Source organism: Salarias fasciatus, chromosome 4, assembly GCF_902148845.1.
Source record: "Salarias fasciatus chromosome 4, fSalaFa1.1, whole genome shotgun sequence".
In the NCBI taxonomy this organism is placed as follows: domain Eukaryota; kingdom Metazoa; phylum Chordata; class Actinopteri; order Blenniiformes; family Blenniidae; genus Salarias; species Salarias fasciatus.
In genome coordinates this window covers 1,287,441-1,314,609 of record NC_043748.1, presented here as the reverse complement: position 1 = coordinate 1,314,609, position 27,169 = coordinate 1,287,441, and the positions used below count along the sequence as shown (strand labels likewise).

The window sequence follows — 27,169 nt, the reverse complement described above, 5'->3', positions numbered from 1 at the left end:
CCTTGATCTGAGTACGTATTCTGAGATCTGAATACAAGAGTAGGTCAATATGCATATGGTATCTTTATTCTTTTTTCCATTAAAAATAACAAAATAACAAAAAAACAAAACGATTTAAGATGGAATGCACAAAACTGGTCTGAAAACGCTAAAAGTTGCATTTGTGGATTACATGACTTGACTCTGCGAAGTCTACAGAATATATCATAGAAGCAGGGAATGATTCATCAGAAGCACGGGAGCTTTTACGATGAAGGCTGAAGGGAAGAGGGAGGCGGGCGCGGCGGGCGCGGCGAGCGGGCGGGCGGATGGGTAAGATACAGAGACTGAGCGGAAGCGTGGTTATGATATGACGGTACGGTTCAGTAGTGACGCCGGAGCAGACGAGTGATATTTGGCCCAGAGAGGTTAACTAGCCCACTGATTTCCAGGTCAGACAAACGACTTGCCCTGCCTCGCGGGCAGGGGGAAGGCGCCCCTCCCCCGGCCCGTCACACTCACTCAAACAGGCCCATCCAGAGCCTCACTTCAGACAGCGGGGCTGCCATTTTTCTTCCTGCCTGCCGTTCATCCAGACCACCACTTCGGACTGGGTGCAACCTGCAGAGGTTCACCGGAGCGAGGAGCTTCGCAGTTAAATTAAAAAAACGTGAGCAATTCACCATCATGAGCCAGGAACAACAATCTCTTTAACGCCACACACACACGCCAGCTCCGAGACAGCTTTCACCATCCAAGTGTGTGTTTCGCAAATACACTTTTCCCGTTGTCCAGTAGAAGTTGATGCAAAAAGCACAAATATTCTGTACAGTGTGTTCATTGGTTCTGTCTGAGGTTGTTTTTTTCTTCTTCTTCCATTTCTGATTCAGTGACTGTTTTCATCATGTTCATTCATCTTTAACACCAACCAACCACCTCCTGCAAAGCCCTCCATCTTCCTCCCTCCACCCTCGAAACTCGCATCACATCCCCACATTCACAGAAAGTACTGACCAGCTTCTTCTTTTTTAAATTCAATCTGCGGGCAAGCCACTTCCCAGAGCACCATGACCTGTAGAAACTCTTCCCGACTCACCTTTAGGATACATATACAATTGTACAATGTCATCTAGCTACATAGTGACAGCATCGTCTCGTTCGATAAAGCTGGCAATGCCTCGCCCCCCGGTCGCTCACGTCTGCATCACAGAAGGAGGACACGAGAGAGACGGGGGGGCAAGAGGTGTTTTAGAGACATTATTTACACAGCAGAGAGATTAGAATTAGTAAAGACTTTTTGTACAGGATCAACAGAGGAATATAACCAGCAACATAAATGCTTTTTTCTTGATTTTTTTTTTTTTTTTGGTTTTATGTGAACCCACAGCGACCAGCAGCTCCTGAACACTGCCCATGCTGCTCACTGGTTGAGTGGATTGCGGGATTTACCTGCCGGATGGACCCTTGCAAGGTGACAGGCCTGCTTTTGCCGACGTTATTATGACCGCGTGATAAATGCTACGGAGTAATAAACGACAGAACAGAAAGATCCACTGATCAGAACCGTCCAACAACGAGCAGTGAGTAAAGTTCGGACCTGAAACTGCAAGTTAGTCAATCCCACTACTGACCCAATCCCGCAACGGCGTCCATTTCCACGACAATTCTGTTTTCTCTTTTCAACAAATTAGGCTGCTGGTTGATTCATTTCAATACACCGGCTATTTTTTTTTTTTTTTTTCCGTTTTTGAAAATAAGCATCTTATAATAACAAGAAGGAAAAAAACAGTGGAAGAAAAGCATGAGGAAATGACAACATTTACCACAACAGTTTCTCTCACATTAAATGAAAAAAAGAAAGACCGGAATGTTCTCTCACAAAAGCGATGGAATACGTTTAAAACCAAAGAGGAAATTTACAATATATAGTTGTGCTTGGCCTTCTCTTTTATAAATGTGTTTTCTTTGATGATTTTGTAGCAAAGGGGGAAGAGCCGGTTACTTTACACCATTTATTTCTTCTTCTCTCGGGACTGAAGGCATTCAGGCTGCAAACGCCTCACTGAGGGTGTGTGAACTATACACACACATTTACATACACACATACATACACACACACACACACACCAGCTGAGAGGGGAGAGTTCAGCGAGTGGCTGTAACAGATAAGACTGCTCATGTCCCCCAACGTGTCCCTGATTCCTCCTGGAGCCGAGCTGCCCGAGAAGAGGCGATGGCGATGGCGAGGAGGCGGCGGCAGCGGCGGCGGCGCTTTCCGGTTCGGCTACCGTTCCAGTTTCACTACAGTGAGCGAGCGCGACGTGCAGGCCAGGCGCCCGGGCGTCCCATAAATATATTAAAAACAACCACTCTGTTAAGACTGATAGCTGGCTGATTGGTGCAACAGGGCAAGAGGTTAAAGGAATGTACGCAAGTTGAAAATATAAGCTTATATCTGCTTATGTCTGAGATTTTTCACTGTGTTTCCAGTCTGGCCAAAGATCCAAGCTGCTAAAATCAAAAATAACACACACACACAACATGTGGGACGATTTTTTTTTTTCTTCTTTTTTTTCCTGAAGCGGTTTCTTTTTTCTGACGCGTGTTGCTAAGTGCTACGGCTAACATGGCGCTGTGTGACGCGGCGGGACTCCTCGCATGCGGCGCTGAGCTAGGACTTGATTTCATGACTTTTTTTTTTTTTTTTCCCCACCGCGACGAGAAGACGGACAGACGGAGACAGACCTCAGCACGGACAGAGACAGACGGATGGATGAGTCTGTGATTGACGGACAGGTGAGAGCAGAGCGGGGATGCACAAGAGAGGGAGGGGGGAGGGGGGGGGGGTTCAGGGTCTCACAGGACAGATCGGGGAACAAGAGTAAAATTAAGAGAAAGCGGCGTTAAGATGAGATGGCACTGGGCTTTTCCTTTCCTTCTTTCCCTCCCTTTATCTACCTCTTCTTTTTCTTCTTCTCCCTGCCTCCCCCTCACTCAGATGGCCTCCACGTAGTTGGCGGGCAGCATGCCGCCCTGGCCGGTGCGCTCCACGCGGCCGTACATCCAGCCCTCGTCGATCTGCTGCGCGTCGATGATCACGTCTCCGTCCAGGAAGGACACCTCGTCTTCGTCGGCGGCGGTGTAGTCGTACACCGCCCGGTACCGCTTCTGTCGACAGGACGCTCGGTCAGAAACCCACAGCAGCAGCTCAAGTCACTTCTGTCTAATTCACGGCTGTCTGGTTTCAGGACGAGGAGGAGCTTACCCCGCTGGGCGGAGCGACGGGGTCGGCCATCGGCTGGGGAGCGGGGTTCATCTCTGGAGCTGCTGATGTGGTGAACAGAGAGGAGAAGAAAGGAATGAGCCTGGTGGATTTCTGCCTGCGGGTCTACATGAGGCGCTCCACAGCAAAACCTCTCTCACACACACACAGAAACACCAAGTCAGGACACGTCTGGTTTCCCTGCTGCACAATGTTCTAGACAGCGTCAATCTGTTGACAGGTGCAAATCACACACGCAAAACTTTTCCCCTTGGTGCCCAATGTTTCCCTTCACCTGCCGACACTGTTGTTCCTTCGGTTTTATAAGCTAAGCGGTTTGTGCAGCTGAGCTTGAAGCGGCAGAGTGAGCGGATACCTTGGCTGGACGGGCCGGGGTTGATGAGGTGGCCTTCAGAAGGTGCAGTCATCCCAGTCTTGTTCTTTTGTTGGTATTTAATCTGCAAAAGAAAAACCACGTCAGGTCACAAAGCAGATGAATCAGCACGGGGCGTCGGTTTCTCTGAAATCTGCTGTCAGAGCAGCACTCGGGTTTCAGGAAACCGTCTGTGTGTAGTTCTGTTCCAGTCCACCAGGGGTCTCCCTCTGGTTTCCTGCCGCCTGGTGCTGGGGCTGATAGGTGGGGTGCTAGTCTGGGGAAAGGGCTTTGACGCTGAGAGGAAATGACATGTCGGCAGCAGGAAGTAGTGTGGGCTCACAGTTGCATGGCAACGCACAATGACACATCAGGAAGAGCAGGTGGGGCAAGAGAGGGCTGGAGAGGGGGCAGAACGAGCCGGAGGGTTCCAACAGGGGCAGAGGGACAGGAAGAGGACGGCCAAGTGACCGATCGCACCACTTCTGGGTAAAAATATGATGTTCTTTTGGAATGTGCAAGTCACTGCTGCTGAGTAAACAGCTCTGAAGGTGCAGGTAGCCCTCATCGGCCCGCTCACACCAGTGTGACACACACATACACACTCTGTGTTACGACATGACACAGGCCGCCCTCGACAAACTGAAACTGAGCGACTGCACCAAATAACCCGCTGCCCTTATTACCGAGCTGATAACACACTGACTCACAGAGCCTCGGCCTCGCTTTACAACCCTGATTCAGCCCACAGCCCCTCCACCCTCACACACACACACACACACACACACCCGGGCTCAAAGAGCCCAGTGTGCTGCCGGCCTTATAGACTGGCTGGATGAGACGACGGAGTGCTGGAGCGGGACAGTGGAGTCAGTAAGTGAGAGAAGACTGCGGCCATTCTCCAGAGCAATATGCTGAGTGAGAGTGTGTGATGGAGATTATTCTGTTTGTTTTGAGGGGGCAGGTTGAACAGATGGTGTGTGTGTGTGTGCGTGTGTGTATTAGTAGAGTGCCTAGGCTGCTCTTGCTGACCTTCCCTGACACTTCACAAGCTTAACTGGTTCTCAACCTGAGGTCTGGGACCCCTTTGGGGGGCAGGAGGGACTGAGAAACTTCATAAAGACCCAAACTCCACCCCGTCCCGGTACTTTGTGTGTTTGCTCTCGTACCAACATATGTGATATTTCTGCCTCGGCCGCGACACACCTCCTTGATCTGAGACACGCCAGGATCTTCCATCACATGAAAGCAGTAATTATCCATCGCCCTCCACACTAATTATGTCATTAGTGAGGCCGCTGCAGAGCCGCTTCAGTGTAATGACGCATGTTTTGTGCTCCGGCGCGTTTCGCATGGAAAAATAAAGGCCGTTCCAGCTGACTGGGGGAAACACTGGCCGCTGAGAGCAGGTCCAGAGAGAACCCATCAATAACAGGTGCTGAAGGAGGAGAATTCCTTTACCAACGACGAGGAGCGACTGAGCAGCAGGACAGAAATTTAAATGAAATAAGTTTGAACAGTTAAAATTACAATCTGGTGAAGCTCTTTGAGGCCTGGGATCAAAGAGGTAAAACCAATTATGAAACGTATCGGGAAAGTGTCACATCATGAAAAGGCGGCTAATCTCCTCGTCCGGGCGGCTTCTTATGGCGACTTTCAGAAAGTCTTTCAAACCACGCCAGCCGCATTAAGCAAAGAATATAAGCATGACTCGGTGTCCAGCGCCACGCGATTCCCAACTGGCTCTGTGCGTTTCTGGTGGCCCGACACAAGAGATGCAACGATTCACAATTCCAGCCGACTCATTATGCGATGATTATCATTATCATTATTTTTTTCTTTTTACATTCAGCAATGTGGGCACGCTTATCAAAGAAGTGGGGCGCTTAAAAAGAAGATTCCACCTTCTGCTGTTTGCTTCGTTGGAGCTTGGATCTCTGATTTTAATTTGTCCCGTTTGGATTGATTTGTAACCGTCTCGCGATGCACCGTTGCGAAAAGGTGGAACTCCACTTATCTCCAATGATCTTTTCACCACACACATAATAGCAAGGACGGGGAAGTTTTCTTTGGGTATTTTACGATACGTTGGTGTTGAATTTCAGTCTCATGTTTGATTCCGGGCTGGGTCTTTCCCTCTCTGTGCACGTATGATTCTCTTCTCAGAGTCCACAGTCTTGCATGTTCGGTTAATTGGGGACTTGAAACTTGTGGAATTTCGGAGTGTGTGCTGACGCCATGCGAGCTGCAGGCTCTGTGTGTGTGTGTGTGTGTGTGTGTGTGTGTGTGTGTGTGTGTGTGTGTGTGTGTGTGTGTGTGTCGGTCCCGTGACCTGATCAGTGTGGAGTGCTGCCGATACTCACGTCGCTGACTTGCATCTGCGTTTTCATAAATCTTTTCATCTCCGGTGTGTCTGCGACGGCGCTGAAGGCTTTGCCCTTACTCTTCTCAAATTCCTCCTTGTAGTGAACCTGCAGAGCAAAGAAACCACACCGTCAGACATGAAGGGAAGGTCCGGAACATGTTCAGATCAACGGTTTCCATTTATTAGAGTCAACCAGGAAAAGCCAAGAGATTCTGCACAAATGATTATTTATACATGCTGTGACCCACATTGTGACAATGTAAACAGCTTTCAGAAAACAAGTGATTACTTGATCCGTTTCTGCTCATTTCTTTTGGCCTCAGTGTCCACTTTGAGAAGGGTTGATTCTTGGTTTGACAAATGGAGCCGAGTTTTAGCTTCTGAAAATATTTTTATAACGGCAGCAAAATTTAGTTTGGTATAAATGCTGAATGAACCAAAAGACTCTTTAAATAATCTTTGTATTTTTTTAGTCTTTTCCTGAAATAAGATAAAATATTATTAGATATGCAAACAGTGGTTTTCTTACCCTCTCATATGGTTTAAAATTATGACACACGCACACAACAAAACCACACTTCCTGTCAAGCTAAAAGAGAAGGTTAAAGATCTACACCTCAAATAATCTTATTTCTTTAGCCTCCTGAGGTGACGTTCACTTCCTGTTTGCTTAGAGAGAAGGCCTGACATACAGGACGTGGTGGCAGCCATATACGGTCAAAACCAGAGGTAGTGCGCAACAATCCGTGTGTGTGTGTGTGTGTGTGTGTGTCTCTGAGTGTGTGTTTCCAGTCTTCCCACCCTACTCTGACCCACAGGGCACTGGAGGAAATGTCCAACCCTTCCAGCATTAGATAAACATCTGACCCTGCAGTGGAGCAGTGGCGCGCTCTCACCGCCGCCGGGTGGCTGATCTCCAACGCTCAGAGGAAGGAGCGACAAACAGGTGCATGTTTACATCATTAACCTAAAGACGCGGCCACATGTTGGAGCTGCTCTTCATTTGGCTCCCTCGGCACGGAGCCGAGGCATTTTCAATTCCGCCTCCCCGCGCCGAGCTCTTCTTCCTGCCTCCATGGCGACTGCGGTTCTCAAGCACTCCTCCATGAATGCAGGTCTGGGCGCACACAGTCCATCAGCGGGAGACAAAGCTGCATGCCTGCCTCCTCTCTCTGCAGAGGTCTGACGGTCTGACGCCGCTCGGCAGAGCGCTGACCCGTCCCGACGTGATTCACGCCGATGTGTGCGGGTGACGGAGTGACGAGCCGCGACACGCCTTGATTTCAGAAGGTCTTGTTGGGCGTGACGGCCGCTGAGAAAGCGGGAGAGGAGGCAGCTGTGCGGCTCACTGCACGGGAAACTGCACCGAGGAGAAGATACATGTGACCCATCTTTGTCCTTCATTCTGCCCCGCTCCGCTCAGTCAACACATGACTCCCCCCCTCGTTTTATTTCTCGGGCCCGTCTTCTTTGTATTTCAGGGTCGAAGCAAACCCTCCTCTCCTCCAATCATCCCTCGGCTTTCTTTCCCCACCCACACTCCCGTCTCCCTGTGCTCCTTTTTCATTCATTCATATTTTACTGCTTCACCCCATAGAGCTGCCGCTGCTCTTCCTCATCAGAATCTTTCCCTCCGCTTCTCTGTGCATTCCTCTCGCTTTCCTTCCTCTGGGGATTTCACTTTTATCTCTTCCTCTTTCACCGTGCGCTCCTCCCTTTTCTGTGCTGGTGCCTTCCTGTCTCTTCCGTTTCTCCCTCCTCTTCTTGCTCGTGAGCGCCTCATTGCTTCCCCTCTCCTCCTACCCAATTCAGTCTCGCCACTTTCCTTTATTCCTCCTTTTCTCCATCTTGTTTCCCTCCATTCCCCCCGCAAAGTCTTGTAACGAGGTGTGACAAACCTCTACCCTGCTACCATAGCAATAGGGTTCCCGTAGCAACGAGGCGGCAGCGGCGGCGGCGGAGACGAGCTGGATGGCCGCAGTTCTCACACGTACCTTCAACTTTATTACGGCGAGACAGAGGCGCAGTGACAGTAATAGTTTGGGCTGTCTGGTGGGACAATCGGCAGCTTTATATCCATTATTTTCTTTATTTCGTGTAAACAAAAGATTTCTTTCAGACATCTTTCCCAGGAGGAGATCCCGCCTGCATTGATTCGTCTTCCTGTTGAAGTGAACTTTTTCTTTTTTTTTTGTGAGGTGGATGTGTCTTGGTTCGTGAAGCGGGTCGTCCTCCAAACCCAGGGTTGGCAGTTCGATGCCCCGCCTTGCCTTGACTATGTGAATGAATGCCAAGTAGCTCCCAACAATGTGTGAGCACCCTGCATGACCACTGTTACTGGTCTGTGCAAAAAACTGAACAAGTGAAGTCCGCTCCCCATTTATGATGCCAAACATCATATTTTTACAAATCAACTTCCAACAAAACGCTGTTTTTTAAACACTACAACTTGTTATGTGGATACCACGACACAAAAACATCAAATATAACCTGATTTTTATGGTTAGTGGTGACAATAAACCATTTTTTTGGGGGGGTGGGTGGGGGTTTTGGCTCTACAATCCATGTAGAAAAACACCATCTGGCCCTCCATCCCTCAGTCATCCCCCTCTCCATATGACTGCTACCCCCACTCTGGTCCTCCCCACCTCATATACATCCCAGTTTCATCCACTGACAATGACATGGATGCACCTCCTCCTCCCTGCACCACTGTCTGTACACTGCTAGCTGCAAACAATACGTCTTCTACAGCCCTCTACAGCTATTCACATAAAAATGGAGGAGCCTTGACAGTCTAATACTCCCATATCGCACTGAAACAGAGTCGGGCCGAAGCACACTCAATTTCTCAAATCACAAAAGACACACTGTTCTTTCACTTCCTCGTTCTGCGCCAGGTTTGATGTTATCATGTTGTTGTCATGTCATGACTGAGGCAGCAGGGAGGTGAAGTAACTGGCTGACAGGTCTCAGAAGGGTTTTCACTTCACTAAGAGAAGTGAGAACCCTCACGAGAGACCACCTCTGGACGCCACCGGTCACCCTGGAGTGCAGCGAAATGGGGAAATCACTGCGAAAACTGTCTATGAGCACAAATCTCTCATTAGAGCCTTTAATAGGGCAGTAACACATGGCCCAGTTCAGACGGATATTTTGAGCCACTAAGTTTGTCTTTTTTTCTTCCTTAACTCTTGGAATATATTTTGGTCCTTGTAATTTCAGCTTCTTCAGGAGCAGATATAGTAGTGCTCTCTGTGATTAGAGGGAGCACTATTTGGACTCGTCTCTATGCGTGAACTTGCGCAAAACTTCTTAAAAATTTGATTATAAAAAGACTACAACTGCCTTTCTGTGACTGCCAATAAAATGAAGGCTAATTTTTTTTACCCAAAAACATTTTCATCCCCGTTACGTTCAGTTTGTCAGACTCCTGAGCGACTGCGGCCCACCGGGCCTCACGTCTTTTACTTGTCTGTTGTGAATCAATTTCATGGCCGACTTCACAGGTCAGTATTAAGAGTTCTGAGCTCCTGGATGAATGTTGAAGAGTAGTTACCCTCTGGCTGAAATGAAGGCGCTCTACAAAGACTTTTCAGATCGAGTATGTTTTCTTTGCATTACAAAAAAAAAAAATAAATAAATTAATAAATAAATAAATAACTACACGCATAAAAACCATAATCTCCAGGTCAGAGCCAATCCGAGACACAGCAAGCCGGGAGGGAAAAAATGTCAGTAAAAGCTGAGAACAGACAGGTATAAAGTAGTGCTTACATTTACAGTTACTCAGAGAAATTCCTGACACAATACAAAGCTTTGTTCTAACATTCTCCTGATATTCTGCTCTGTGATCTGGTCACAGTGGAGGACACCCGGCTGTTTCATGGGAGAGAGAAACCATTTTCATGGAGCTGTCATGGCTGAGCAAGTGAGCCCTTCTCGGCTATCTCTCAGATCTCATTTGATTTTATGTTGATGAGTTTCACATAAGCCAGAAAAGAAAACAGTCTTTGATTGTATGCACTGTCACAAGCGTCGTTTACTCTCTTTTTCCATGGGGATTTGGCGACAGAAACCATTGTTCAAATCTCCAGCTAAAGGAACTGATATTCTGGACACTTTTCCACAGTTTTCCCAGTCTCTTACATGATGACCTGATCTACTGTCTCTGATTGGCTCTGACCTGGAGACGGGCGTTTGAAGTGAAGAGGTGTTAAGGGGACGTCTATTGAGTGTCACAACTAAAAACAGCCGAGCAGAGAGAAGGCACAGAAGGTTACAGCGAGGACGCAGAGAGCGGTCCTGATGCTCACTGATTGATGTTTTTGTGTGTGTTGATTGTGGCAGTGAACACACTCACCTGGCTCTGCACCAGGCTCTGCTTTTTCAGGCGCAGGTTCTCTAGAGTGTCAGCCACAACGGTGAAGTTTGTCTTGGGGTAGTGTCTGGAAAACAAAGAACAGCAGACACCGTAAATGCTTTGTAAGCCCAGGTGTCATCTCCCATGCATACCTTCACTCTTAACCTAAACATTAGAGACAAATCAATCCAAACTCAAGCAGTGTGCAGCCTGCGGCCCCGGAGTGGGGGCATTAGCTATTCAAGGTGGTCCCGAGGTTGAGTTAGGAGCCCCTGTAGACAAAAGCCATGTCAGTATCACACACAAAGCTCTGTAAGTGAGAGCCAAGGTCTGGAAGTCTGAAGAGAGGAAGTGCAGGCAGGGGCGGTGTGCGTGTGCATGTGTGAGACTGTGTGTGTGTGTGTGTGTGTGTGTGTGTGTGTGTGTGTGTGTGTGTGTCAGTGAGAGAGGCCCTCAAGGTTGCAGAGTTTTGGAGGCGAGCCATAGCAGGTGTGGAAAAAGCTTTCTGTGCTTAAAACACACACACACACCACACACACACTCATGAGTGCAGGCCCGTGGGGGCTAACAGGAAGAGGAACAGCACAACAGAGCGAGCAGCGGGTCAAACAGACAGTGGGCGAGTGAGGCTGCCCATGAATGTCGTCATGGCAGCCCCCCTTTAGCACAGCGTCAAGGCAGGGCTGTTTTTTTTTTTTTTTTTCCCCCCCCCCCTTGAATGAATTTTGGAATCCTCTTGGTTTCAGATCCAGAACCAACCAGACCTCTTACCTCCCAGGAGAGGCTGCTCTGTCTGAAACAAACACAAATAAACTCCAGTAAACACAAACACACACATTTTTGTGCAGCACACCAGGCATTGCTCCAGAAGTTGTTCATCACACGCTCGCTTATCGATCACCTAAACTGCCATCAATGACTCTAGTGTGTGAGTGTGTGTGTAGCTTCAGGCTGGGTTTTCATACACTGGAGGCTTCTGCGTACCAGAATTCTCTGCAACTAATAACGCCCGTGAGTTCAGTCGAGGCCTAAAGGCAGGAAAAGAAATTGCGTGGCCCGAATCCAGGAGGAGAGGAAGAGCCCTGACAGCTTATCTAACACGCTCATATGGACTACAGATCCCAGCCTTCCTCAGGGGGGGCTGGGTGACCTCAAAAATCTCAGACCGCTATTCATGCCTCCGGGTAACCCATTTAAGCAATATGTTGACTGTTTCCAAGGCAACAAGGGTCAACAATCGGAAGTAGCAGTCGTCCAGATGTGACTAAAGGACATAACAAAGGACTGTGGTTTACATTAAAAGACAAAAGCTAACATGAGAACTTTGAAGAGGCCTTAAATATAATTTTTAAGTGTTGGAAACAGAAACCAGTCCCGTGAGATTAAGACAGCTGCTTGAGTTGGCATTTTAAGTCCTGTAATATACAGAAACAACACATTTCATCATTGCTGCGTCTGTCTGTGATACATGTTGGCTTAGCATGCTAACGCTGGCCTTTTCACGGGAAAGGATCGGCCCCAGTGTCCTGTGAGCCTGACGGCAGCGGTACAGCTATTCACCACACAGAACTGGCAGTCTCAGACCAAATACAGGCAGCTGTGATGACATGGCTTCAAATCTGTGGTCTTATGAAAGACATTTAAAACAAACTAGCAGCCGGAGATAAACACCCGACATGGTCAGAAATGTCAGGAGTGACTGCTGCTCTGAGCTACAGACTAATCACCAATAGAAGCGCAGCAGAAGAAGAAATTGAGAAATTGTAATGAAATTGGCACCAGCTCTACACCAAAACATCTTTTGTTTGCAGAGGGAAAATGCTGGGGTGCTTTCTCCCCTGCAGATTAATGCTCCTCCAGAAACAGCTCTGTTTCAGTCAGCTTTGTTTACTTCCTGAATGACAGATATGGCGGCGTACGCAGATGACGTACAGGATAGTCTTTATTGAATATATCTTTATGGTCGTCAGACGCAATCCAGTGTAGTCCAAAACTGAGACTGCTAAAATCTCAGTCTGTAGGAAACCTCAGCGAGATGAAGCAGTTTAAGAGCTCAGTAGTGGCACAACATCTTTTAGCAACCTTGAGATATAGCCTCTCTCTTTCTCTCTCTCTTTTTTAATCAGATAAGATAGGCATGCCAATCAAACTATGCAAATAAAGAGGTTCTTTGTGGAAGGGATGTAATTCAAGAAGCAAACAGACTCTCCTACAGAGACGACCCTCAGTGTTTTTCATGTGTTACTCAAAAACCAGGGACGTCTGTGGCTGCAGACATCCATAACTATCTGTTACATCTTGAACTTGGAGACAAAGTCAGGCTTTGAAGGCCTGGATGAAGACATGCTCTCAGTTTCCTCTCAATCACATTACCAAGTGCTGATCTGTCACAAGAGTCCTTTCTTGCCAGTAACATTTAATAACACGGAAGGTAGGTTTTTCTGAAAGAATGTACACATAAAGATAAGCGTACCTTATTTTAGATATTTTGACTTTGTTCCCAACCCACAAGACTATGAAGTCAGTAATCTTTTCAATATCCTAACAAACACTTGAAATGAATGCTCTTGAACAAGACAAGATGACAGAAAATCTGAAGCGTAATTTATTTCATTTGTACAATATAAAGTCATTTCAGTTGATTTTTCATGGCTGCTGTTAAGAACAACTACATAGTATTTTACTTAACCATGAATATGCTTCCTGATCAAAGCTGAAAAGCTAATATCTGCGCATTCTGCTCTGGAGTCGGGTGTGTCTGGTTTGTGGTGGAGCCCGAGTAATTCGAGGGTGCATCAGTGAGCCTGAAATCCCCTGCCCGTCTGAGGCGGAGGGTGTGTGCATCGAATGCGACTTCAGAAGCCTCTGCTGCATGCGAAAAGGTCAGGAAACTGCAACGCAAACATACAGCGGGGCTGTGCTGTGTGTGTGAGACCGTGTCGCTGTGCTCGTGACTATTTGAGGATCTGAGTGACTCACGAGAACACTCATCTGTCCGACTGAACGGCGAGGTAACACGTCTCAGAGGGGAGAGGGTGACACATGCACCAACGCCAAAGAGGGAGTGATCAAACAGGAAAAGAACGGCGATTGGAGGAGTCGGGGGTGGGGTGGGGGGCACACGCGTCATCTCATGCACGCACACGCACACACACACACACATGCTGCCTACTGTGCAAGAGGGGATGCTTTGCATAATGGAAGCAGGAGGCGTCGCAGCCAGCTTGACCCTGTGAGACCTGGAGAGGTTGTAATGCATCATGAAGCAGCAAACGTTCATGTTTGTGTGCATCATCATCATCATCATCATCACCACAGACAGACAGCTGAATGAAGAGCCGGCAGCAGTGACGCCTGAGTGAGAGGTTTATCATCACAGACACACAGAGGCAGCACGGAGGAGTCTGAAGCTTCTGCAGTGAGTGACTACAAGAGTCCATTAAACAGTCAAGGTCCCGCTAATGCTTCATCAATTCACTGCCGGCTCAAGGACTTCGGCTGGAGTTACATGTTGCTGCAGACTACAAAGTGCAGAGGATATTAAATTTTAATCTGTACTCGTACAGCAAATTTAGGAAATTACATTTGGTGAATTAGGATTCCTTGTCATAAGGTAGTTTTTTTTATTTTTTTATAATGCATTGTGCACCATTGAAAAAGCCTGTTTATTTAGCTTACATCTGTACTGAACATGTACTGGTGTAATGAGCTGCAGAACCAAGTCAGTTAAGAGTCAATATTTAATAAAGAAAATTTGGCAACTGCTTAAAAGGGAAATAATCAGGTTTTTCCATCAGTACAACATTCACTGCTAAGGAGCAAGGGCAAAATAAACAACAATGCACACACACGCTGAAAATTAAACTATTAAGCCTCTGTCAGTGGTCTGCAATGACAGCTATCTGGAGCCCAAAACACATTTCACTTAAATATTATATATTTTGTCCAACATATTTGCATATGAGTATGTTACATGTTATTCAGGCTTTGTGGAAACAAAGTGATACACTTCAAAATCCTGGCATTTTTTTCAGATCATTCATTGTTTTTCGTTTGTTAGCAATTTCCCCCCTTCTTATTAGATGTAGGCCAACACGAACAGTAGTGAAAGCAATAGACTGTCCATGTTCACCTTTCAATGAGAAACTCGGGTTCATAATTTGTCTTTTTAATTCAGGAGTCCGTTTTCACATTCATTCAGAAGGTAATGCCTTTACAAGAACGACACAAACAGTGGCCGTAATGTTCGACTCCAGTTCCGCTTCCAACCAGCCAAGAACTGCTGCCCAGAGGCAGAGCCATCAATCGCTAACAAACCAGAAAAATTGTCCTCACTGGACATTTATTAACCCCATAATGAATAGCTTTGAGTCATAATCATGGCAATGGCCTGAAATCAAGACATTTGCATCACTTTGATAACAGGGCAGTGATTTCCTGATTGATGAATAGGTATCATTCACTCAGCCAGTGTCCAAACATTAGCTCTGTGTTCCCATTCAAATATCTCCCATGACCACGGACGGGACTTTCAGAGAGGAGCCAACCCGCAGTGAAAGCAAACAATGCCTATATCAATTACTAAGGGCAAATTTAGAGAGGTAATGATCTAGCAGTCATCGTAGAGAAAGAGAGAAAGAGAGCAGACTGCGTTCTTTTCCCTGGAGCAGGAGGCTCTTCTTCCACTGATGATGTTTGCTCTAACGACGCCTGTTTTAAACAAACAGAAAGAGGCATAATAAACAGACTCTGAAGGACCTTGCTCCCTCGGGGAGGGAAAATCGGAAGCAGAAAAATGGGAGAAAAAAAAAAAATAGAAGCATGTGAACTGAGCTGAAAGAGGGATGACACCTGCTGTGGCTGGTTAACACCTGAATCTCAATGCGAACAATGACAAACAGCAACAACTGATACGAGAAAAGTCCCATTCTGGTTTGACTGGTGAGCAGGGCTGGACGGTAAATACTGTAAATACAGTAAACAGTGCAGGGCTTAACTGCAGAGGCTAAGCATGCAGCCTGTACTCAGCAGAAGCACCTTGAGACACACTGCTCTGCATGTCTGTAATTTTGCGGCGTCACAAATTACATGGGAGAAAACAGCATATTTATCACCATCACAGACCTATTTTAATTTACAGTGAAGCCATAGATGTGTTTTGACTCGTCTGCAGTTCGATTTACATTTGGTCATGGGGAAGTTCAGTCGCTACAACTTACACAATCTAAACGGATCACACTCTGTCGAGAAACTTGGAAGTAAATGAAAAGGAACAGTGGATTTCTCTTTTTTCAGTAACAATGAGAGAAAGACCAGAATGCTGTCTATCATTAGGAAGCATCTCATGTGGTCACTGCCAGTCAAAATGACAAACAAGGAAGCAAAAAGAGCATACTCCCTGTGAATTGCCCTTCATATGGTGATAAACAACAGTCGAGGTATTGTAAACTGCAGGATGGCTCAGGTCGTGCCCTGTTTTCAGGGTTTTGATTATGTTCTAACTGGATATCAAAACAAATGAAGACGTGCACGTGCTCATCTGTGGAAGAAGTCATGTCTCTGTTATACAACCAATGTGGGGATGACACTTCAAATACTACTGCCTAGTATTTGAAGTAAACAGTTATTTACCTTAAACTACAGTACATATTTTATCTTTAAGCCAAGAAACCAATACTTGAGTTCAAATTTGGCTTTCTTTTTTTGCAATAAGTGTATTACTGTATTACCACTGACGTCTCACTGGGATTATCGATTAAACAGTGTCCTATAAAAGAGTTACAATCAGTTTATGTCTCAAGCAATAAAAGGCCAATTTGGCAACAGAGCGACGTGAGGACGTGAATCAGCGTCTTCTTCCTGAATCCTCACCACACGCTTTCACTGTCCACACCAGGGATGAAGACAAAACCATTATCAGTCACAGAGGTGGGGGGGGGGGGGGGGGGGGGATTCCATGAATTCCTGATGGGCCGTTAGAGTGCATGTATGTCTGTGTGTGTCTGTGTGTGAGACGAAGCGTGAGTGGACATGCTAGTTTGTAGAGTGTCCGCCTGTGTCACTGTAGAGGAACTCAAGGAATTTCCTTTGTTGATACCCCCCTCCTTCCCCACTGGGGAGGAGAAGGGAGGGAGGCACTTTCCCACAGCACATATAGGCCTTCTCTCTGAGGGAGGGGGGGAGCAGGAACAGTTACAGATAAACAGCAGAAGGGGCCGTAGTTGGGTGTCACTCGCACACGTTGAGAGCGTCTTATTTAAGGCTGTGGACAGATTAAACGCTGGCGTCGGCGTCTCTGGGAGGCAGGCTGAACTGCTTGAGGAGTGAATCACACACAAACACGCCAAACGGTGACTTACGCATTGCAGTACGGTGTCTTGTTGAAGCCTTTGTAATTCTTCATGTTCAGGGTCATTTTGCAGGTCTCGCAGCTGAAGCATCCTTTATGCCAAATCTGAAAGGCAGAAAGGAAGAGGAAGTCATTTGTTTGTTTTTGGTGGGCACACTCTTATTTTGGGATGGAATTCAACAAACAAACAAACGCAACAAAAAAAGCTAATGGATGAGTGAGATCAGAACTCCTCTTCATTTCCTTTCACAAGGTTTTCACGGGGACAAGATGTGGATGCTGGTGGAAAAACAGTGACTGAGATAAAAATGAATCAATGCACTCATGTGGACTGGCACTGAAGTGTTACAAAGAGAGAAACTTCCTCCCTGGCGAGCAAACTGAGTAGTTACTATTTAGACGTCATTAGAGTTAGCCTTGGTCGTGTGACCAGGCATTTTTTCCATCACGGTTGAGAGCTTTGAAACCCTCAGAAACAGACCGACTTGGATATAAAGTGTGAACACTGTGTACACAAGCAGACTTTAAAGTCCACTGTCTATTAATATCTAAATAAAGTCTTCATACGAGTCTACGTTGTCATCTTCCTCTCCACCCTTTCTCCCATCCTCCCACCCATTCGCCCTCTCGCCTCCTTTCCTCTCCTGGCACCAGGCTGATCTGCGGCCTGAGGGTTCAAAGAGGAAACTAAAAGGAGGGAGGAAACATGAAAGAAGGGAGAGGGAGAAAGCAGTTGGAGCGTCTGTGCAGGAGAGAAGTGAAGCCATGATCCGGCTGCTTCTGCTATCATCAAGGGAAGGATGGGAGGAGAGCGAAGACGCAACCAGAGACTGAAGGAAGAGGAGGGAAAGAAAGAAAGAAGAGGGAGTCCTTATTAACATGGCCCAAGGGCACTTTGCCATCCCTCTCATTCTTTCACCCACTCTTTATCATTTTCTGCCGTACATGCCCCCCCCACACACACACACACACACACAAAACACTAATCTACCAAACAAACATCGGAATGAGGACGCTTCACAACGGAGCTCACTGCATTAACACATGAAAGTGCCACATCACTCCCTGAATGCTCCAATGATTGAGGAAAAAATAAAAAATAAAAACACGCTTAATGCCAGTTGGGTTCAACATGATCTTCACAGGCTAAGAGGTGGGATTAGGGGACAGGAAAATACATCCATTTTTTTTTTTTTTTTGCACACAGTGATGCCATTTGATAATGTAGCATGTACAACAGCTCCGATAAAGCTGGAAGTAAATCAGTAGGATGCTGAGCTTTCCCGAAGCCGAGGACAGACAGTGAACACAACACTGGCAGAGATGTGTACGGAAACGGGACCAAACACATTCCAGACTTTATATTGAACAATCTAAACCCAGACTCCAGGCCAGCTTTAAGGTAATGGACCACCCAGGATGATTTGCAATGACAACGAGCAAGTGCATGTACGTGTCTGACATGGGCGTTTGTTTCGGTGGGCAAGCAATATTGTACGGAGACAACAAAAGAGGAGGCTCCGAGTAAAAAGCGGGCTTTGGCTTTGTTCAGCAGAGCTGTGATCCACAGCCAAACACGCTGGGCCGGGCGTTCGAACGCTAACGCCTTATCCCGATGCGAGCCAGCCAGTCCCTGAGGGAGCTGCAGATGGACACATGCAGTTACTCTTTCCACTGCTCGCGCTCTTTATTGTTCTGGCCAGAAGTGTGATGGTAAATCCCTTTACAAACAACATCATACTGCGGGCAGATTCCATTTCCTCAAGCTTCTGCCGATTTGCCGCTGTGGAAGTTGCCATCTTCGCATGCGTAGCTTCTGCTCGTCTCCTCATTATGCAGCAGATTTGGATCAGACGATCGCAATCTACCCTTCCCCGAACCTGCAAGATTAATTAACCCAGCCCTAAATTCTTTTCTTCACTCGGGTGAAGGAAGTTTGAGCCTTTACCAGTTGATAGCACACCTTTCACAGACTGGAAGCTACAGCGCTAATACACAGAGACAAGTCCATCTTGACAACATGTTTTCATCCTGTCGAAGGAAGAAACTCTCCCAATGTAACTTCAAATAAAAATACTTCCTGGGAAGTCAATAAAGGTGGACTTTGGTTTTCTTGTCTTATCAGAAATCTGAAATTATAACCGAACCGTTTATTTACGTGCTTCACCTGACCTGCTAACCCACTTTCTACCTGGACAAACTCCACCAGCTCCACCCGTCTATCGATATTACATCTTTACAAGGGACAAGAAGAAGACGCCCTGCTCAGTATGTCGAACTATTTAGATGAGCAACTAAAAAAAACACAAAACCGCAACATTTTTATTTGAATTCTCATTTAAGAAAAACACCAACAACTCCTGTTTGGTTCTAAATGATCTTCTCAGTCATCTTCTACACCGATACGGATTCCATGCGGCCGAAACTGATCCCAGCAGGCAATGCGCAAAAAGCAGGTTAAAACTCAGACAGGCCACCGGTCCAAAGGGCGAAGACAAAGACAGACGACCGCACACACTCCAGGTCACAGCTATAGTCAGTCCAGAAACAATCTGGCCTCATGCGCACATCTGCTGTAAATCTTGGGGAATGGTTCACTGATAAACTGTACCTTTAGTTAGAGCAACGCAATCTAATGTAGCATGTAGCTCAGACACACACCTGGGAATAAATCATCAGGACATTTCGTTATGATCAAGTGGTTGATATGCAGTAGACAACTCAAGCCAATCATGTGCATGTTTTCAGACTGAGCCACAGCTGAAAAATGTTAAGTTAATGAGCTTAGCACAGACTTTGGTAATCAGGTCACATTTCTTGCTGTACGATGTTTTGAGAGTCAGCAATAATTATTTGGTGTTCTGGCATTCCAATATTAATTTACAGTTTAAAAGAAAAGAATGCAAAAAAAATAGTTTGACTTTACTGTTGTTTTTATCCTTAAGTTGTGTCAAAAGATAAGCTGACTTACACAGGAACTGAAATCTGCTGATATCAACTGTTTATCTTCAACTACCCTGCTAACCCACATTCTGTCAAGTCAACCTCTGTGCTCTCCACCTGCCCTTCAGTCATCTTCCAACACTCACAGGTGACAAGTAGTCCAAAAGCCAACTCATGGTGATCACAAATTCAGATGAACAATTCAGAAATGCATCAAGAAAATTAAACAATGCCAGATTGAGTTCACATGATCTTCACAGGCTAAGAGGTGGGGGACGCCATCCATCCATCTTCTGAAAGGAAACGTCCAACATTGAGGCCTCGGCTGCTGGAGCTGACCCCAGCTTACAATAGGTGAAAGGCAGGAGTCACCACTTCATCATGAGGACAATCACATCGGCTCTCATTCACAACCAAGATCAATCAAGAGATGCCAATTCGCCCTATACATTGTTTATTGGGGAAGTCCACTATTAGGCTGCACACAGTGATGAAACTTCACAATGTTGATCAACGGCTAGAAATAATTTCTTGAAGCTTAAATATTCATTGATATCAGCCGCAGACAGGCAGCCAACAACTCGAGCAGAAAGTCATCAACCAACCTTGTGAGCATATTTTTAGACTGTGAAACAGCCGGAGTAAACTATTACTATTTAATCCAAACAAACAAATCGATGCAAATGCTGGCGTAAATGAATTCAGCATGGACTTCAGTCGCGAGGTTTCACTTGACTGTTTTGTTTGTCACTTTGACTGATAGAGGCAAATGTCTGCCTACTGCTGAAACGTTCCTTTCATTGTTCAAAACATTCAAGTTGATGCAAGTTTTGCTTTTGTGTTCTTTAAGGCTTGCCTTAAAAAAAAAAAAAATCCCTTTTCTTCTCAACAAACCTGCTCAGACACATTCAAGCAGGACAACCTGTCAGCCTCTAGCTGCTCATCAATATCATGGCCTTGTGTTCTAATATTTGGATGGAAGAAATGCACCAATTTAATTTACCGAGTACATATTAACACAGCCAAAGTTATCGACAGCTGCAGTGTGAGGTGGAAGCTGAAATTCATTTACACCACTAACCAGCTTTCAAGTTTAACAGCATTTGCTCTCAATACATGCAATTATCTTTCCTGGCTGTATTTCAGAGGCCGTCCAGCAGTCGGCCTTGACCAGCTCTACAGTAACCCGGCTCTTTGATACCAAGACAGTCAGCTGGAAAATGAGGACACTGCAGAGAGGGAGCCCTAGAAATAATGCATCCATAATAAAAAAAAAAAAAACAAAAAACCCTCAGCTCTTTACATCAGTGCAGCTCAGAGGCACGTGAGTGCATGTTTGTGACTATTAAGTGTGTGCATGTACATGCCCATTGCTCTGTATGTAGGTTATAAGTCTCACTGCATGATGTATGTATGTCAGGGAGGATCCAACGCTCCAGTCAAGAGCAAAATGCTCAGTCAGCCTCACAGCTCACTCTGTGAGAGCTGAATACAAGAGAGCCTTGACCAACAAAAAAAAAACACTTCAGCTACACAAGAGGTCAACACAACTTCAGACACCTTGTACGCGTACACACAATTATAGTGTGTGTTCTCTCATACAAACCACAGACTGTTGGAAAACACTGGCTCGAAATGCTGAAAACAGCCCGGCCTATTGAGACCTGTGGACCATAATACGTCCTTTCATACAAAATACTTTGTTATAAACACGTGAAATACTTTCATTTTCTAAAAATTTTAACATTTCTAATTTTTACCCACAGAAGAAAACACTTCTGCAGTCAGAAGGCTTCAAGATAAACTGTTGCGATATTGAAAGGTTTTCTACACAAACAAGGAGCAGAACAGAGCGCAGTACTAGAGTAACATGTCCCCAATGTAAAAGAAAGACCAAAACATGAAGTGGCTGCAGATTAAACTGTACATTCAGCCATTTCCTTGCTCTACACTATTTCTGCACCTGACATCTCCAGAAAGCTGTCGTTACTCCACTGATTTATTTTCTGATGAGGATTCAATTCAATTCAGCTTTATTTAAGATCACAGCTTCACTTAAGATCACAGCCAAAAGCAGCTCAGTATCACTATAGCCTCTGATGTTCTCTCAAGTAAGCTAAAACGGTCACCACCACAGTTCAGCCACTGAGAGGTCACTTTACTTCATCTTTTCTGATCACTGAGCTCTGCTGATGATTTGGTGAAACGATGAATTTAAATAATCACTGTTTATCAAGACATACAGGGTTGTTCCTGCACCACAAATGACAATCAGGTTAAAACAAGAGGAGGCGACTCTCTCACCTTGGTACTAATAACTATAAGAACACACAAAATAAACCTTTAGGAACTCCTGATCTCTTTGGTCATCTGAAATATCGGTCAGGCGCATATCAGGTTGGTAATGAAACAAAATATGACGTCATGGCTGTAATTGTTTGGATCCAGATTCCCTGAGGATTTCTGACAGTGTCTTGCTATTTTTAGATGATGATAATATGTTCACAATCAATAACCCATGCTAAATGGATTTGCATGGTCCATTCCTCTGGTAATCAGCACAGTAAGCCTCTGAGGAATTCAGGGCCTTGTAACCCTGAAGGACGTGTTGGTGGGCCCTGATAAAATGTTTCATAACTCTTGGTTGAATCTGTAGCAATTAATTTCAGTCTAAACAAACTCTGTTTGGGGCTTTTAGTGGCTGAATAGGCAAAAGGGTTGAAGAAATGCTGGGTTGGCAGTTTGGCTAATCGTAGCCAAATAAAACAAACAACACACACAGTAACGTGGACTGTGGAGCCGCAACTGCTGCTCTTGGAGGGTAACGGATTACTCTTGCGTAAGACTGTTCATGCCTGAAGACAAAGTGCCCACATCTGGCTGGTTCTAATAAAGGAAACCAACTCATTAATGCAGGCCGGTTAATTATTAGCTCACCTGATGCTACTCATTTTTAGCTCAGCCCAAGGTACAACTGTCTCTTCTCTTATCTCTGTATGAATTTGTTTGAAGGCAGTGAATCAGCACGCTGTGCTGGAGCCTTAACGATATCAGAACAGAAAACAAAGCACATGGTGGGCTTGCTATCGTACAACGGGACAAGCAGAAGTACCTGCCTGCTCAGTGTTGAGTCTGCACCTCAGGTGATTTTGACTAATGTGTGTTTGTGACTGTGAGTCATCACAGGGAGGCGACTGGGGGTGGATATGAAGATTCCTCACCTCTCGTGGCATTTGGACGACATGAATCAGTGCTTAAAATAATGTGACTAAATATAGGCATAGGCTGGAGACAAATGTCCAAAAAAAAAAAAAACCAAAAAAAACCCCAGACATTTATAAGCACTTTTTCCATCAGAAAGCATTTAAGAAGAATATCCCCATACACACAGTTCTGCTTGGGACTTGAATAATTACTACATTTACGAATGATTCAACAGCAAACACTGAGGCACTTAGTGATCACATGCAATAGACTGTACTATGAGCTAAGACAACTTTCGAAAATTCCCAATTGTGCAATTCATTGCCACAACACGGCACATAAGTGTCTGGTGTGACGTAAGCTCCCTCCATACAGTAGAGGCTGTACAGAGCTGCACAAGACGGATATGTTCTGCCCTTTAACCCCTTTCCCCAGCAATTTCCTGGGATTGAGAAGCAGTGGCACAATTGAGTCTCACATCTTAAGCAGAAATCCTACATAGCAGCCGGATAACAGAGCAATCGCACTGTTAGGTAACCAACCAAATGGACACCAAACGGCCGTGGCTGCAAGAAATCAGGTACTAAATGACAAAATAAGTCAGACAAATCAATAGGGAATGCAATTACTAAAATTCCAGTTTGTATGAGATGACGCCAACATTTTAGACCATTTATATCACTTTATTACCATCAACTTAGCTTAAAAAAAAAAAAACTTGAAGCTTTGAAATACAAAATATCACTTCTTATCTGTTATTTAGACACTGTGACTTTAATTCCTTGGCATGTGGCAGGTAAGTGAAAGACAAGCGGTTGCTGACATTGAAAACTGAACTTGATGTCCGGACACTGCTAATATTCACAAACTGAAGATTTGAATACATGCTTGAGGAACAATGCGTTTGTGAAACTAATTACTATATGTGCTGCCAAACCAAACAAATCTGCTCCTGATAATATTTACAGATGTGTTGTGTTGCACTTGCTGAAGCAGTGGCTGGTTTACTACTCAAGAAAAGCATACTCTGAAATTTAAGGAGACAGTGGAACATATGCTGTGTTTAAGTACAAAATAAAGTGCCTGAGTGAAATCTGAAGACAATTTTATTTTCCACCTGCAAGTCGAAACAGGCTCTGTGATTCAGTCATGCAAAAGGCTGACGGCATGTAGAAAAGGTAAGTACACGCACACACCCGAGTAGAGACGAGTGTTTGAGTGAGAGAGGAGCTGTGAGGTCTAACCATTCAACACAGACTCTCAGTCTGATGGTAAAAACACACACTTCCTGAACACAAGGGGAATATCAATCTTTAAGTGACACGCGATTGACAAAGCCTGTTATTCTGGTAATGATTGCAGGTGAGCCTTTTTAGCACTGCTGAAAAGAAAAGCATACTTCTTTGACACACATTTCAGTGATGGCGGTTCAACAGCTGTCTACAACTCAATTCACATAAAACCTCTTTGACAAGTCTGACTTTACGATGTCCCGACGACACTACCCCGGTATCGGGGTGTATTTTAAGCACTGGAAGGAAATCGCACGAGCAGACAAAACCGTTACCAGCGAGAGCTTCCACCAAAATGCACTTCCTGTCTTTCCATGTGCTTGGCCGCCCGCTGCTTGTGCTGGGCCAAGCCCTGCTTTACTGGAATGCAGCTGACAAGACAAACAATCCTCAGTGGACTCGGCCTCTCCGAAAAGAGACACAACAGAGAGAAACTGTCAGGTAAAAGGTATTTCTCACTGCCTCAGAATTCCAATGCAGCAATGGCAGAATCCTCAGCTCCCCTGCCTTCACCTGAGCTCGCCTCACAAATAGGGAGGGGAGGGGAATAAAAGGAAAAAAAGCCTCAGCTGCTTCACGCGAACAAGAATGGCGACGTGTATGTGCCACGGAAAAGGAAACAGGCGGCTGTTTGGCGTGTCCGAAAGGTTGGGCGCTGATGCGGAATGGCAGCAGAGACAGACGGCGTGCTACCCTCCTGAGCCTGATCAGAGCAGGGAGATGGCACAGCAGGCCTCTGACAGAGCATGTTTTATGGGAGCGTCGGTCTGCTGGAATGCACGCCGCTTCAGGCCAGATTCCAGAGCAGACTGCACTTGTGGCAATTTAGCGCTCATCAATACCAGCCCCTCTGACTCCCCAGCATAACTTACACTGGCATATATAATGTGACTGTGTGTTACACTGGGCTGCATCAAGAGGTTTTTCCTGAGGAAGATCAATCCCAGATCAGATCACTTTAGAGAAACATTAGTCACGTCCATGCACCCAGCCAGGAGCTGATACTGTTGCTTTAGATAAAGTGCTTGATGTGCTCTCTCTGCACCTTTTCTCATCTGTCAATCTGTCAACACCGACAGATAAGCACGTTTCAACAGGAATCGATCTTCAATAACCATTCAGACGTCCATTAGACAAATCATCTCCTTACAACTACTATATTCCCAAGACCAGTAAACAGACCGCACCCAGGTGAAGTGGGTTAACCGGGTTACACGTGTGAATCGTGTTGCTGCAAAGTTGAAGCGTAAAGCGACTGCAGCTCTCCTCCCTAATAAACAATAATCAACTCATGATGGTTACCGCCTCGAAGCAGAAGAGGAAGCTCCACACAATGCGCGTGCCTCTGCTGCGCCAGGTCCAACCGTGGCTCTCACCCGAACCACCGTGGGCACATTTGATGAGATTACCACCTAGGCTGAGATTAACAGTCAGCTTTGACTGAAAAACGAAACGACTGCTCGACTAATCGTCCGAGACTCGGATTAGCCAGGGAATCGGACACAGACACGTCCAAATCAGTTCACGCCGCCTTGAGCACCGCTGGATGCGGAAATCCTCGTCGCGGGGCTAATATTTCGCCACTCAAACGCTTTTATGGCTTTAGTTTAGGCACGTACATGTATTTTGGAGAGTGAAAGCACGCCTGTGAGACAGATTGGCCGAAGCTGATCAGTTTTCTTCAGACAGCGGTGAATCGGGCCCAGGCCAGGCGAGCCTGTCGGAAACCCCCACCAGCGCCAGTCGTAAAAAAAAAAAAAAAAACAGAAAAAAAAGGTACACCCAATACTGTGGCCTCAACACATAATATCACATAAATGTGTAATTTCGGAGAGCTCTGCGCTTCCAGAGCGCTAAAGCTCCGTTTCTGGTCCACGCTGACGTCCCGCCGCCTCCCAGACGTTAGCTAGCCGTTAGCTTGCCCTGCTAGCGAAATACCTGTTCGGCGTTCAATTCATTCACAAAAAAAAAATGTGCCGAAGGTGAAGATTTAGGAGCGCTGGAGCGCGTCCCTCCGCGCTGTAACATGCCGGGATATCACTGGAGATGGTTTACGGAATGAGAAGAGAGGGGTAAAAGCAGAAATTAGACGTCCTTACCTTGTCCAGACAGTTGACTTTTTCCGTGGGGTATACGGTTCGTCCACATCTGTTACACGGAGGATTCATGTTGGAGGGAGGCTGTAGCGCTCAAACCGGGGATGAAACGGGCTGCTGTCGAGTCCTCGCCGCGGAGGCTGGCTGGAAGCAACACGACCACGGTCCGCCGGGGGAGCGACACCAATCAAGACGCGTGAAGCAAATGCGGGAGGTTGTTGTTGTTGTAACCGCACAGCTGGCTGTCAGTCCACTTAAACAGACACGGAAAGCGCGCTCCCGACGCCTCCTCGCTCTCTCTCCCTCCCTCTTCTGCGCGTGTCCGGGCAGAAGGGAAGAAGAGGAGGCGGTTGTGGGAGGTTCCGTGTTTTTTTTCTCCTCTTTTAAATAAAGATTTTGATTGATTAAGCGGGGGAACACGATCATGTACACGTCGCACATGTTTGACTGGGATTGCATTGTTTTTTTTTTTTGTTTTGTTTTTTTGGGTGCATTAAACATCGAAGCAATATAATCTGTGTGTTTTGCGTGGCGGGGAGACAATCCAATCGACCCCTTGAGCATGTGCATGTCCAACAAATCAGTCCTCCCTCCATCTGTGCTCGCATAGCAAACCCATGTGATCATCTTTATCGTTACAGGGCTTTTTTTTTTGGAAGGGGTTTACCAATCCAGGACTATCAGATCACATTATTACAAATCTGCCACGTTCACTGCATGTCCTACTTGTGATGCATTTGCTTAGGGTGACATCTGCTGACAATAAAGTCGCACTGTATAGGATCGTGTATTATGTGATTTATTTCCCTCATTCACTCTACATGCACTAATTTAATGCATTAAAGAAAATCTTCATTTTCCCTTGCAAGGAGTACTGAAGAAATGTGAACCGTGTTTTCTGCAGAACAAACGGAACACGTGACAACAGGAACTGAGGCACACC

The 27,169-nt window shown here is 46.0% G+C and overlaps 1 protein-coding gene across 2 annotated transcripts; it reads right to left on the bottom strand.

The window, feature by feature from the left end:
* Positions 1–77: 77 nt before the first annotated feature.
* LOC115387545 (LIM and SH3 domain protein 1-like) lies at positions 78–26,527 on the bottom strand. 2 transcript variants are annotated; one of them, XM_030090301.1, is made up of 7 exons: positions 26,230–26,527; positions 16,702–16,796; positions 10,343–10,427; positions 5,978–6,085; positions 3,618–3,699; positions 3,245–3,303; positions 78–3,147 (listed from the first exon to the last, which is right to left on the bottom strand). In XM_030090301.1, the coding sequence occupies exons 1-7, from the start codon at positions 26,296–26,298 to the stop codon at positions 2,974–2,976; spliced, it is 672 nt and encodes a 223-aa protein (XP_029946161.1). In that variant the 5' UTR covers positions 26,299–26,527; the 3' UTR covers positions 78–2,973. The 2 variants fall into 2 exon arrangements, with proteins under 2 accessions (XP_029946161.1, XP_029946160.1); XM_030090300.1 differs by having other exon boundaries at positions 3,245–3,306; positions 26,230–26,525.
* Between the last annotated feature and the right edge of the window lie 642 nt (positions 26,528–27,169).

What these genes read in the sequence shown, in the direction of transcription:
- LOC115387545 (XM_030090300.1), bottom strand. Translation starts at nt 26,298, where the DNA reads ATGAATCCTCCGTGTAACAGATGTGGACGAACCGTATACCCCACGGAA. An exon ending in CGCAGATGCAAGTCAGCGAC is followed by an intron (nt 3,700 to 5,977) that starts GTGAGTATCGGC and finishes TTTCTTTTGCAG; the next exon opens with ATTAAATACCAACAAAAGAA. An exon ending in CCGTCGCTCCGCCCAGCGGG is followed by an intron (nt 3,148 to 3,244) that starts GTAAGCTCCTCC and finishes TCCTGTCGACAG; the next exon opens with AAGCGGTACCGGGCGGTGTA.